We start from the raw sequence: 14,809 nt of genomic DNA, 5'->3' as shown, positions 1-14,809 counted from the left end.
ATGTTAAAAATTTAGGCATCCACACAAAAAAGAATATAAGTTGTATGATTCCATTTATAAAAAATAGAAAGTTATAGTGACAGAAAACAGATAAGTGGTTGAGTAGGACAGGGGACAGATAAATAGACTGCAAAAGGGCATAAGGAAACATTTGGAGGTGTTGGAAATATTCTGAATCTTGACCATGACAGTAGTATCTTTCAAAACTCATTGAACTGTGTGCTTTAAGTGGATGTAATTTATTATATGTAAATTATACATTAATAAGTAAATTTTTTTAAAGTGAGGCATTTTTACAGGAAAAATGTAGTAATTTGCTGATTGTTTATGAACACTGGGTACTAAACTTAAAGGTATGTACTTGACCAAATTTAGGCCTGTGTCTGCATATCTGCAATAGCATCCTTCTCATCCGGAAGTCATACTGTTGGCAGCCTCAAACCTACAAAACATGGCCCTGAAGTTGGAAATAAATGGGAAATGCCTATGAGTGGCTGAACAGCCATCACAGAGCTCATGTGTTTATTGCAAAGAAGTGCTCTATAATCCCCATTAGAGTCATTTAATACAGTTTTATATAAAATATTGATAAACTCTTTTGTCTTTTTTTTAAGCTTACAGTGGATAAACAGTAGCAAATTTGAAAGTGAACACAGTTGATGACCTGCAAAGAGGATTTTAAAAATGTAAAACTAGATTCAAGAACTAACAGTTCAATAATTGCGACAGTTTAGATCAGGGAAAGGCAACTCAATACACTGCAATAGCTGCTGGGATATTTCTCTATTCAAACACTGAAATAATATGTTGATGAACTTGAATTATCAAAAATAGTATTAAATTGTATTTCATATGTGATACTTTGTTATAATTTATGCAGGAATGATTATATAAAAGCATTGTGTTGTTTAAAGGAATTAAGTAGCAATCTGAAAAACATGTATGTGAACATATGGGTTTGTTTGTATTTATACAAGCACTCATGCACTCGTACATCTCCATGTTTTTGTACACTTCTGTTGTAGTGTGAAATAGTGACTCATTTAAAATGAGATTTTAATAAACTTTCAGTGAGACTGATTACCAGCTCTTGAATAAACCAGATCTGTTGTTAATAATACAAACATTTTGATCATTTCTGTGGGCCACCTCTGGTTTTTAAAAGATTAAAATACGTATACAATACTTTTCTGTATGTAAAAATATAAATTTGTGTAGTATCTGGACACAACAATTAGTTATGTTTCTCTGGTTTAGTAGTAAAATGAAAAATAGTAGTAGCAGAAGTTATTGTAATTGGTTCACTGCATTAGAAAAGTTCTTTATCATTTATTTACACCCAATTGTCAATATGGAAAGCAGCTTCATATTACATAGATCATCACACTAAAAGCATTACAGCTCTGTAAATGTCAAACACTATTCAGGTATTGTGGTAATTATCACTTCTTTTTAAATTATTCCCAACAAAACTATGGTAATCTGGTTATATTTTGGCAGTATTACATAACTCCCATGTATTTTTAAAAATACTTTTTATTATTAAATATAGCTGGTCAACTTATGGGAAAGTATTAAAGAAACCTTTACTAATTCTATTAAACAGTCACTTACTTAAGGCATAATATGAGGGTACTAGAAAAGACTGGAAAATATACCTAAAAGATAACATGAATGTTTCCATGAACTTTTTGAAGTACTCTCGTATGTGCCAAGTACGGTGCCAGTCTCTGATGCTTTAAAGTAAATAAAACTGATAACCAACTCTCAAGGACTCAGGGCTTGCTAAAATGTTTGGACTTTTTTTTATAGGCAGTAGTGAACCATTAACAATTTTCAAGAGGGAACTATGAAGTGATAGGATCGCTAACACATAAAATTAATTATCACAATATGTGTACTACAGTTTTTCTATTTTACTGGGAATTTATGGGGTTTCCAGGTTTAGCCACTTACCAACATTGCTGCAAATAATCATATATATGGTCTAGGATATTACCTAGGAATAGGCTTGCTATGTCATAGAGCATACATATATTCAACTTTAGTAGATAATATAAAGCCCCTTTGTTAAACAGCATAGCAGGTACTGGTTATATTAACCACTCTGTATCTTTGCTGGTAGTTAGTATTGTCAAATTTTGTCAATCTGAAGGTTTAATTTCCAATGATAGGACTATTCTTTGATCACCTTTTCATGTTTACCTTCTTGGTGTGGGCCTATTTTTTGTCTATTTTATAAACTTGTGTCTTTCCACTATGATAAATTTTCTTGAATTATCTCTTTGATTTCTTCCCCTACCATTTACTCTGTTCTCTGTTTTCTGATATTTAGATGTTGGACTTCCTGGGTTGATTCTCTAATTTTTTTCTTTCCTATTTTTCATCTTCATGTTCTTCTTAAAAATTGTCTCAGCTTTTTTTTCTTTTTCAAATTTTTTATTGATGCTGTATTCCTTTTTCTAATTATTTTTCTACATATTCTATATTTATTCCTTTTTTATAGCATTCTAATGTTTCTTGGCTAAAATCTATTCAAGAATAGGAACATAAAACATCCTTTTTTTCAGAATATTGATAATTTTAAAAAGTACGTTCATGTCTGTGCAAGATTTATTTTCTCCAACTTGCTCTGATTTTGTTTATCATAGTGTTTGTCTTTTGTGAGAGAGGTTTTCCTCAGATGTCATCAGATGGTTCTTGGCTGAATGCTCACCCTTTAAGTGTATTTGGTGCTAAAAAGCTGACTGGTGGTTCTAAGGGCTTGGGGGAAGCCTGATGCTACAGGATGATGCTCTTTATTTTTAAGTTTTCAGTTGGGTTGATCAGATTTCCCAAAGAAAAATCTTTCAGTCTCCTGTCAGGAAAGTTATAAGCCTTCACAGAACCTGGTGGTGAAGGGAAGTGGAGGTTTCAATCTTCAGGATCTAAAACTTTCACTTAGCTTTCAGGGTGTTACCTCTGCCTTCAGCTCTGCCTGATGTTCCTCGGGTTACATTCTTCCTGTTTTGTCCTATCCAGAGAACAAAACTTAAATCTTCTGCCACACTGGGGAAGGGGTAACACTGGGGACCAGGATGAGGAGAGGCAGGGGAATATCTAACTGCTTCTTAAACAGACTTTCAATTAATTCTTTTCTATGTCAGTTTCACCTTCCATAGCTACCTAGTACCATTTCGGGAAGTTTAGTTAGGCAAATTAATTTGCATCTTCACTGAAAATGATTTACTCTCCCAAAGGAATATCATCATGAGTTGATATTTTAATACTTTTGCCCCATTTTACCATCCAAAATTATATAGCAAGATAGATAAAAGTCAGTTATAACAAAGTTTTAGATGAAGAAGGGATTTTAAAGTTGTATATAACTATGCTCTCTCTTCCTTAGCCTCTTTTAGTTAATAGAATCCATCTCAATTTATTTTTTAGTATTTCATTGAATGCTTCATCATATTCCTGTTTCTGTTTTAACCTTTCTTCCAATGTTATATTTATGATTGGATGAATTTGAGATATTTGTATTTCACCATTAGATTAGCTTCTTTGACTCCGGTAAACAACATACAAATATATATTTATAATAAATGAAACTGTTTTTGTATGTTGGTTTCTGGAAATACTTCTAACATTTATTGTTAGCTTAGACAAGTGTGTTGTATATGTTTTGTTTTCTATTTGTTAACAGAAAACATCTGTTAGCTTGGAGCTTTTCTTTGAAGAGATACTTCCAAATAACATTGGCCTCAACTCAGAACTAATTCCTGGTTTTAGAAAAAAGTAAAGTAAAATTCCAAAGGCTTTTCTGTATACACATCTTCATCATTTTGTGCTTCTAGACTGCATTTTTATGAGTATGATTCATTTGCTGAAAAATAGACAGGATGGTATTAAGGGTTTTGTTCATTTCTTTTTTAAAGCTAGATGTTAGAATTATATATTTTGAAATTCATCTGAATGCAACTGGGCACAGCATTAAACAGCTTTTTAAAATATGAAAACCACAGCCTGGAATCACTGGAGAAAAAGATATTCTTTCTAGAAAGTGGTAATTATGTGTAACAGTAGCAGTTCAAAGCGTATTATCTGTCTTCCTTTCCTATTTGTTAACTACAGTACCACTTTGGAGAAAATGAATTTTCATCTTGTCAGACTCTATCTACGTGAAAGCTGAGACTATACAGTTTCAAGCATGTTCACCAAGGAATGAACAGCTATTAAGTAAGGGCAGAGGTAGATAATAAATATGGGAAAAGATAAAAAGAAAATCTTTTTATAAAATGGAAGGGAAATGGTTTAGCTTTAACAGTTTTTGCAAATCAGTACTCTGCAGTCTAGAGTTCAGTAGTTGTCACTATTTTTATTTAATATGTCCTGCTTTCCATATGAGTATATTTGCTGACCTTTCTCCTTTGAATTCAGAGACCTAATTCCCAGGGCACAGTGAAAAGACCTGCTTGCTGGCTCCTCCTGCCCACTTTGTACTCTGTTGTAGTCCCACTCTATTTAACCATGTAGTGTTAACTTATCCAGGGACATCCAGAAGGAAAATTTATAGAGCTCCTCCTTGCCTTTTGTTGGCTGTAAAATAAGCCAGTGCAGAAATGTTCCTGTACAGCCATGTTGCCACTTACTTGTTCAGCTGTCTGCTGTGCATATAACAGAGAAAGAGGAGGGGAACTACCATTCGTTGAGCATACTGTATATTCAGCTTTAACTTTTAAATATTCCTTTGTAATCCTCACAACACTAAGGGGAAGGGTGATGTTATTCCTATTTTTTAGATGTAGATTCTGAAGAATGATTTTCCCAAAGTCACTTAGCTTGGAAGTGGCAGATCCAGGGTTTAAACCCACATATGCCTGATGCCAAAGCCTAAGGTTTTCTGCTAAAGACATAGGACACATACTTGCCTGCCCCTGGCCAAACCCTGTTTCAAGACTGCAAGGGTGCATTTGTACTTGGACATAAGTAGTAGCTCTGAGTTCTTAATGTAAACTTAACTTTTATGCTCTGAGATCGTATTAAGCAGTGAGTTTCTTAGTCTTCGTAGTATAAGGGAGGCATTGGATTCACTTTGTTTTATGAGTCCCTTTACAGAAATGTAACTTTTCTATAGAAGAGCAGGATTATATACGTTTTTTATAATTTTTAAAAAATCACTCTGAAGGTGAACTTTTTAAAATTCAGCATTTCATGGCTTTGTACTGACCTCTTTTCATGTTTATCTATCTCTTGGATTACCAAGAGAACAGGAACTTTATTTTAATCTACCTAGTACTTAATGATGTTTTGCTAAATATTTGTTGAATAAATGACAATCTGTGAGCAGTAAACTTTTATAAGGAAGGGTTCTTTCTTTGCCCTTAGATCTGGCACCTTCCCTTCTATGGAGAAAAAGGACAGAAAATCTTAGAGAAAGATAGGGAATGTGTGTGCCTTTTCTACATATGTAGATCCCACAAAGTACAACATGCCCTTCAGATCTGATCAAGAAAGTAGAGAAGTCTCTGATAGTCTGTGCTGTTATGCTGTTTTTTATGTAACTTCCTAAGTGAAAATGAAACGTCCTAAGTTCAGAGTAGGCAAGGAAAACTTGCAGTTCCCTTAGTAAAAAGAATACAACTTGTTCTTTAAAAAAAATCAATCATAATTCCAAAAGGAAATTCATTTTTTTGTCTTTTGAAGCTAAGTTTTAGTCAGACCACATTATGAGTTATTTTAGTTACCTGATAACTCCCTTAAGACTGAAAGTTTGATTGGACTGAAAGGGTAGACCTGAAGTACAGGTTAAGGAGGAGTTGGAAGTCTTAGATAATATCTCTTTAAGTCACTGAGTTGAGAAAGAGAAAAGGAAAAACCTAATCTTTTTCTGCACGACACCCCACAGGTAGCCAGACATCCCCTCCTTGGATGGATTAGGAATAGCCCCTTGTAAAGTGCTAGAAAGTCTGACCCTAGACTTTCACCCTTTCAATCAAACCATTCCCAGCCCAGGTAAGGCCAGTCCAGCCATCTTCCCTTTACACCTTATGCTCCCTGTACTCCTCAGATTTCAAAAGACAATTGAGTGACAAGTGATTGACACCATTGCTTGAGTAGTCTTTATTTTAAGTGTCATACCCTCTATAGAAATGCCCACTGTAAAATCATAAGCCCTCATTGAAATGCTTCTGATATAACTGAAATATAATGGGACTTAATAATAAACAATGCTATACGTGTTTATTGTTTTAAGAGCCTTATAAAAATTGTAGGGTGGCTTTCCATGTTTTTTTGTAAATAGCTGATAATGTATAGTAGCAAAAAAGAAATGCTAAAAGTAGTATAACTGAAAAACTTTTATATTTAACTTTAGTGTAGAAATTTACCTTCCTAATTTTTTAGATTTACATTGTAATGAAAATTCACTTAAGAGAAATGAGTAGGAAAGTATAATTACATGGACAGTTCATTTGCGTGTAAATCACAATTTGATTGCTTGTAGAGAACCAGAAGATGGATAAATTATATGTTAGAAGGGCTAGCATAGTACATTGGATTCTGGATTAAATAACTATTAAAGTCTAATTTGAAGCACAGAAACGGAGATGCCTCAGTCATTATAAAAAATATTTTGTTTCCTTTTTTAAGGACTCTTTAAGAAGCTTCTAACTTCTGTCCTTTTGCAATATAACCTATACCAGAATAATGTTATATAACAAGTTTGTAGTCTCATTTAAAACGTTATTTAAACAGTGATTCTTTTAGTATTTTAGTTCATCTCCGTTCATCATTGTGTATTTTTTTTAATAATGAAATTAAATATGTCCTTCCTAATTTGTTTAGTTTTTTAATTAGGCTCACTTGGGGTCTTCGGTAGTCCATGACACTGGCAGATTGTCATGCCTTTTGGTGTCAGCTTTTGTTAATGTCAGTGCACTTCTTGCCTGTATCTTCCTGCAAGAACACTGGTGCTAGTGATGCCGATTTGGATTCATTTCTGAGGTTTGCTGCAGGAAGTAAAATACTGAAATTATCGTAAGAGGAAACCATTCTTTTCCATTTGTTAAAACATGTCATCAAAACATGACTCAAAATTGAAAACAGAATTTCTGTAGTTTGATAGTTTGTGACATGTGCTCTATCTATATATTGCAAATATTTCTTGCCCAGAGTTAACCAGCAGATGTAGAAAAATGACTGTGTAAAAGAGAAGAACAAGTCCTTGGCCTGTGACCAGAAGTAGCAAAAGTGTGTTTCTGTGTCATCCTGCCTTGCATGGTCTGGAGTTAGCTCTACTTTAAATGATTGCTGGTGTCATACACAGGTGAGCCCTGAATGGAGCTTTCCCATTAAAAGTCATGAGTGCTGGGATGTAAAGAACATTGAATATTTTTATTGATCAACTTAAAGAAAAATGATAATATAAAATTTTCATGTATTGTAGAGTTGACCTTTGAATATTGAACGTGTCTTAATAGGGTATGAGGTTTATTTTCCCTTGACTTTCCCACAGGCATAATGAAGTGGCTTAAAAAGATAAATAAGAACAAACTTTTCCTTCTAGGGTAGGCATGCTTTTGGCTAGTTATCCCTAGTTATTGTACGTTCATTCTTTGTGTTTAAAAGTTTAATTTTATATATTCCAGACGGTGCAAGGGATTAGCCACAGCTTATTTAAACAAAGACAACACAAACAAAGCGCTAGTTTTTTTTTTTTTTTTTTTTTTTCAGAAATAATTCATTTGCTTACTTTTCTTAAAAACATCTTTCCCATTTTATTGAGGCAGATTTGGAAGTCAAACCAGAAACTTCAGGCTCTACTACGATGGAAAGCACTTTGTTGGGGAGAAACGCTTTGAGTCCATCCACGATCTGGTGACTGATGGCTTGATTACCCTCTATATTGAAACCAAGGCAGCAGAATACATTGCCAAGATGACGATAAATCCAATTTATGAGCATGTAGGATACACAACCTTAAACAGAGAGCCAGCATACAAAAAACATATGCCAGTCCTGAAAGAGACACAGGATGAGAGAGATTCTACAGGCCAGGATGGGGTATCAGAGAAAAGGGTAAGCTACCGTGAAACCACACTTTATCTTTTTCTATTTGGGGTTCTTTTAAGAAAGTCATCATTGGCAAAAGAGATTGATTTCTCCACAGTGCTTTGAAAAGTATATGCATTTTTCTTAATGTCTAGTTTTCTGTGGTGCTGAGTTTCGCTTCTGTTTCTTGTTCAGTTAGAATTTGTCATATGTATTTTGTACTCCTTATTGTTTCCTATTTTATCAGTTTCACAGTTTAAAAAATATATGAGAAAATGGCCCTTAGTAACAAAGCTCCGGGGTTTAGTCCGAAGCATAACTCATGGTCTAGAAAAGATAGCTATTATTACATAAGAAATTGAGGGGGTCACAACTATCAAAATTACTTTTTTGTTTTCCTCAAGGATAATTCACTTTGTAAATAGTTCTGTTCTTTAGCAAGATTTTATATATATGCATATTATATATATGATTAAATTCAGTCTATTAATAACTTATTCTATTTTGGGACTCAATCTTCAGTAGGAGGAGGATTTATTTCTTTATGGACTGTTAAGGAGTAATTGAATCAGGAAGTTTTATTTTTCTTTAATTATAAGAAACAGTTTAAGTTTTTTATTAGTCGTATTTTAATTGTGATGTATTTCAGGTTAACATGAAAACTTTTATTTCCTTGGCATTAAGATTATTTTGCTCTTTTGAAAATTGTCCCCATCTTCTCCTTCATCCCCAAGAAAAAAGTAAGAGAATTTCCTGATATTTTAAATTGTGTGAGATTTAGTTGGGGGAATTTTATATATTCTAATTGGAATACATAATTCATTTAATTTACTTCATCCATTTCTATATTCTCAAAAATCTTCAGATGCTAGGTTAAAGAAGTGCAATAGGTTTTGAGCATGGATTCTGTCACCAAATAATTTTGTGTGCAAGTTGCTTGATTCTCTGTGCTTTGATTGTCTTGTTTGTAAAATTGTAATAAGTTGTTGTGAGGACTGAATGAGACAATATGTGTAGAACACTCAAATAGTACTTGGCACATAGTAAGCACTCAATAGGAGTTTGGTCATTTTATTATAACAGCATATTAAGTCAAGGCAGCTTTTTAAAATACTTCCAATTATCTTAGAGTATTTGGGTACAGAATGGAAATGTAAAATGTTCATTGTCCAGTCCAAATTTTAGTTTCTTGCAGATCTTACGTGTGTTGACATTTTGTGGCTACAGAGGAGACATTTTAAATTATAGACTGTAGAAAACTTGTAAAAAATGGTTCTTCGTATCCTCATATTTGCTAGGAACCACAAATCTTGTTTGGAAGTAGCCAGAATTTAAAATTCTAAATGCATCCTGTGTTTAATATTGTTTTCGCCATCTAGTTCCCATTTTCACACAGTTGGTTGATTTTCCATCCATGGCGTTCTTCAATAATGCTTATATTTAAATATCTAATACTGACATTATATTCTCTACAGATGTGCTAGAATGTTCTAAGTCAACATTTATGAAATATTGTTAAATGTGTACAGTGAGTCTTTTAAGGTTGATCAGCCTACTGATAACCTTTGTTGATGTTTTCTTTTCAACACCAAGAGACTTAAGCTAAAACACTTAGCTGTTTTACATTAGGCTAGTCATTTCATTTCACAGGCCTTGGTTGTCCCTCCTACAGAATATTCACAGAGGGAGGAGACTGAGGGAGATGATTGAGGGAGATAATGCCTAGAGGACCCTTTTATCTCTGGGAGCCATGATTCTCGTATATTCTGGTGGCATTATATGTCACATTCCCTGGATTCTTTTGTGCTGATGGCCAGTGATAGCTGCTTAGAGTGAGACAGCTGGTACTCAGAAGTATCACTCTCCAACAATACATAATTAAGAATCATTTTAAAAATTACTCTTTGCTTTAAACTGCATGCATCTTAAATCTAGTTGGCTTAAAATCTACTCACTCAAAAATAGATTTATTTTATTTACAGGTGTCATCCAACAGGACAGGGATGATGACCTGTTCAACAGCTTGAAACATTGATTCCCTGTCACAGTGGATGACATTTGTAAGTAAAGACAATCATATTATTTAATTGATTTAAAATATCTATTGACACAAATATGGTTTAGTAAATATTTTAATGAGTCTTTAATAGTTAAAACTCATCTTGTCCATGATTCCTATACTATACCTCAAGCAAGAAGTGTTGGCTTTGCAGGAATTAGTATAGTGTGGTCTTATGGAAAGGATACTGGTGTTGGAGTTAAGAGCTAGGTTCTAGTTCTACTATAGGAATGGATTTTATGTGTCATCTTGGGCAAACTGCTTCACTTCCCTGAGACTGTACAAGGGTACTTCAAAAAGTTCATGAAAAGATTCATATTATCCTTTAATTCTATTTTTTCCATGAACTTTTTGAAGTCCCTTGTATTTTCCCACATTTAACAGGAGAGCTTTGGACTAGATGATCTCCAAGATGTAGTTCTTATAGTCCGTGATCCTTTAAGGAGTGTAGGTGTTATAGGGGAGAGACAATACAGTACTAAAAAGAACACCCTAGTAGGGTCTTGAGAGGTGAGATCTGTTTTTAGCTTATCCACCAACTAATGGTATGACTTTGGGACAATCACCTAGCCTATCTGGACTTGAGTTTCTTTGTATGAGATAAGGAGTTTTCTACAAAATGTTAATTTCAGGATTTTAATAAATACTTACTGCAGTTCTGTGCTCAAACAGGTTTAGTAAAATACGTATTTTTTAAAAGCCTGTTTCTTTTCTATAGGCCTGCTTAGCTTCTTTAATGACTCTTCATGAGTGCTCGCAAATTTATTTGAATCACCCCACCATTATTAAGAGCATTTCTGGGAAAATAATGTTTCATGAAACCCACTCTGGGAAATTTTGAACCAGAAAATCTCTTAAGGCCTTTCTTTGTTTTAAATTGAAGGATGAGAATTCCAAGTGCTTTTGTTTGTTTGTTTGTTACAGCCATTGATGTGTAAATTGTGAATCTGAATTTTTGTGAAAGTTTGACAGGATAGTTTTACAGTCATGAAGTTTTTTGCCACAGAAAGTGAATCCTGAAGATTTTTACTTGCCCCTACGAAATCTAGTGGCTACGGTAAAGGAAAAAAATTTTTTCCCAAGTGGTAGCTATGTCATTTTTCTCGTTAATTATATAAGTTGCGTCCTTAGCTTGAAAAATCGGTTGGAAACTTTAAAAAAGTTTTAAACATTGAGATACATTTAATCATGAAATTGCAGTGTGTTGAAAAGCCAGACTTCCTTTTCTTCTAAAACAGCTTAACTTAGTAGTCCAGACTGGCCAAGAGCCTAGCTTTTATTAGTTACTTTTTATTTATCTTGGAACTGTATTTGAATAGTTTCTTATTCCAAGTAGTGAATATAATATGTTTATTTCAACAGATACTGGATCAATGGGTGAATGCAATAGGTTTTATGGTAATTTGTAATTAATGATTTAATTTTAAATCTCCAAAATTCATGCTTTAGAAAATGTCTCATATAACTGTTAATAATATCAACTGACAAATAAGTGCATTTCAGAAGCCATATTATGAGCCAGAATTCTGAGTCTAGGCAGATGTCTTTACTTCTGGACTTATCTACAGTTCAAACCTGTCTCACATGTAAGGATGCCTGTGGTGGCATAATGTGCAAAATGAAATTTTTGGTTATATGGAACTTCAACAAGCTAAATAACCTATGTGTATCTGTGTGTGTGTGTGTTTTCTTCCCCTGTAAGTTTGCAGTGAATGCAATATTTGATGTATTGTCGTATTAAATTATTTTTAAGGAATTTCTTTTACATTTAAATTCCATTTTTTAAAGACTTTTGGGGTCACCAAACTGCGTACATATAAAAAAGCCTTGTGAAATTTGAAGCTGAAATGTAGTTTGGGGCCCTGTCAAAAATTGCCGAATTTCCAGAATATCCAGAATTCTCTGGATACCTTCATAAAAGGATAAGCATCTTTGTTTCCTGGAATAGCAAAAGGGGCAGGGGCAGTGTGGTCTGCTAATTGGCTTAGTCTTCTAAGTATTTTCACTTTGCTTACAAAAATATGTGGCGTATTATCTGTATCCACATAATCTCAGTGTAGAAATCAGCAGGAAGGCCATACTTAAACTTAACCATGAATAAAAATAGCAATACCAGAGGAGTAGGGGGCATAAAGCAGTATGCAGAAAACCGTTGGCTTCTTGACTTTGTGCCTTCCCAGTCTTTAGGGCCTTTTTTGTCGCTCCTTGCTCATGCTCAAGCTGTGCTCCTCTTGTTCTTCTTAGCCCTGCCTCTGTCCACCTCCTTCCTTTTCTTGCTCAGTCTAATTTACATACCCACGTCTCCACTGTGACTTGTTCAAGGTTAAGATCAGTTGTTCCAGGGGTGAACAGGCACTTCTAGAACTGCCAGATGTACCCAGGGTTACTGATTTGCATTGAAAAGCCAATTTAGTAATTTATGAGGATGATTACAACTTCCGTGCAGAACTTCTAATACTGGGTTTATACTTTGTAAACATCCTCCCTAAGAAATCAGGTAAATTTTTTTTTTTTTTTTTTTTTTAAAGCCTACATGGTCAAGATATAGTAGTCTGTGTGGTTTTGAGCAAGCCCGTAACCTCTCTGAGTCTCAATTTGCCTCAGTCTCTAAAATGGGGATTATGGATGCCATTGCACTGGGGTTATGAGTATTAGTGAGACTTTATAATGTGGACTTCCTTGTAAATGCAAAGTACTATATGAAGCATTATTGCTGTTTGGGATCAGATCAGTCACCAACCAGATGCCCATTTGTGGGTCTGAGTACTATCTCCCCAACTTTTGCTAGAAATAACATGTTCAGATTTCTCTTCAAGATCCATCTTTTCAGGGGCTGGCCTGTGGCTCACTCAGGAGAGTGTGGTGCTGATAACACCAAGGCCACGGGTTTGGATCCCATATAGGGATGGCTGGTTAGCTCACTTGGGAGAGCGTAGTGCTGACAACACCAAGTCAAGGGTTAAGATCCCCTTACTGGTCATCTTAAAAAAAAAAAAAAAGATCCATCTTTTCAATGTTTGAACTGGCCTTTAAGTTTACAAGATAACATCTAAAGGCTCCTAATTGCTTCATAAAGAAAATGGAGTTTCTCTTTTAATAATATGGTGATAACTTTATATATCTCTAATCAGGTAGTGTGTGTTTTTGCCCAATAATGTTCTAATGACTGTTGAGTCTAAAATATATTATTCTCCTGTGGTATTTGCCTTTTAGTATGGACCAGTATTTTAACTGTACTTTCCTTGAATGTAAGACTTCTGCTTCTATGCCTGTCAATGAAATTTTATTGAACCTGTACTCCATGTTGAGCACACTAAGATCTCTTAAATTTCCCCTAACTTCCTATTTTCTTCACTCCAGCTGGGTAAACCTTCTCTTTCTTTTGCCCTTAATATCTTCACACTTTATTTTCTAAATAGTCTTTCATGAGCCATCTATATAAACAGTTTCTTCTCGTTATTCAAAAGTTGTGTTGGAATCTAAACAAGTTAAAGAGCAAGGCAGGAATATTGTCCCCATTTTTTTCTTCAGTTTCCATGAACATCTCCTATAAAAATTCATTGCATTTAAGTCAGCATTTATTGCATGACTCCTATTTGCAAGGAACAGGCTAAGCTCTGGAAAGAATAAAAGAGATATAAGATATAAACCCTGCTGCAAAGAACTTAACATTTTAATGCTTCAGTATTTCTACCTATTTAATAACACTCAGGCATCTTGAGAGCAGGAGGCAAGCTGCTTGCATCATCTGTACAGTATCACAGAGTTCAGTGAATATTATGTAGGACTCACTTTGATTTGAGTTTGCTGCTGTAATACCCCAGCAGATCACAGAAAACACTTTTGTAGACAAGAAAACTCATAATCCTTAGTATGTCCTTGGGAGGTGGGGAGGGCCATTCCTCATTCTACAGATAAAGTATCTGAAGTACAAAAAAATTGTGACATGATCAGATTGTGAGGGTGGTGGCTAGATGCACCTCTTTGGGAGATGTGTTCAAAGAGGCAAGTACACCTCCTTGAGCTCATATGGCTGTCAGTTGTGTGTTGGGACTATCTAGACCTCACCAAATAATCCTGTACTCCAGTGATGAAAGAAAACTCAAACGGAGCTCAGGAGATTACTTGTGTGAATCTCATTCATCCTTCCATTTTATCACCCACATAAAGGATTAGTAATTGAAAGCCATTAGGGGAAACCAGATGGAAAGAGGAAGATGCAAGGTAAACATCAGTTCCTTAGCTCTAAAGAACCAGGCCAATAGAAGACCAAATTGTAATTTTCTGTGCCAGCTGCATTTTTCGAAGATTTCTGTATCTGGGCCAATTAAACAAAATAAATTACTGATTCGAAGGTTGGAAAAGGAAGCTATTGGAAATTCTTTCATAATTGCTATTTCAGAGTCCTTAGCATTTTGGTGGGGAAATAATCATTGGTGGCAAAATCTACATCCATTTAATTTTTCAAAACAGGAATCAACTCTGCTGGCTTTAGGAGGGTAATACCATTTGGGGGTACAAAGCCAAATGAGACTGTCAAGCAATAATCTGGCCATGCAGTGTTGCTCACAAACTAACTTTGTGGGCAATTCTCAAGGAATCAGCTCTCCAGTTGTTGGAAATCATCACATTAGATCTCATGATCAGTGATTTGGATTTGTAATTTTTATATTATGCTTTTTGTTCCATCATATTTACCTTTTTTATTTGGAATCGTTT

General features: G+C 34.5%; 1 protein-coding gene across 1 annotated transcript in view; it reads left to right on the top strand.

The window, feature by feature from the left end:
* The window catches only part of CHN1 (chimerin 1), a 179,700-nt gene that overhangs the window by 92,279 nt on the left and 72,612 nt on the right, over positions 1-14,809 (top strand). Inside the window, exon 6 of the mRNA XM_063095144.1 lies at positions 7,770-8,058. Within this exon, the coding sequence (XP_062951214.1) occupies positions 7,770-8,058 (289 nt within the window). The remainder of the gene's footprint in view (positions 1-7,769; positions 8,059-14,809) is intronic.

Source organism: Cynocephalus volans, chromosome 1, assembly GCF_027409185.1.
Source record: "Cynocephalus volans isolate mCynVol1 chromosome 1, mCynVol1.pri, whole genome shotgun sequence".
Taxonomy (NCBI): domain Eukaryota; kingdom Metazoa; phylum Chordata; class Mammalia; order Dermoptera; family Cynocephalidae; genus Cynocephalus; species Cynocephalus volans.
This window is presented reverse-complemented; position numbering and strand designations above follow the sequence as displayed.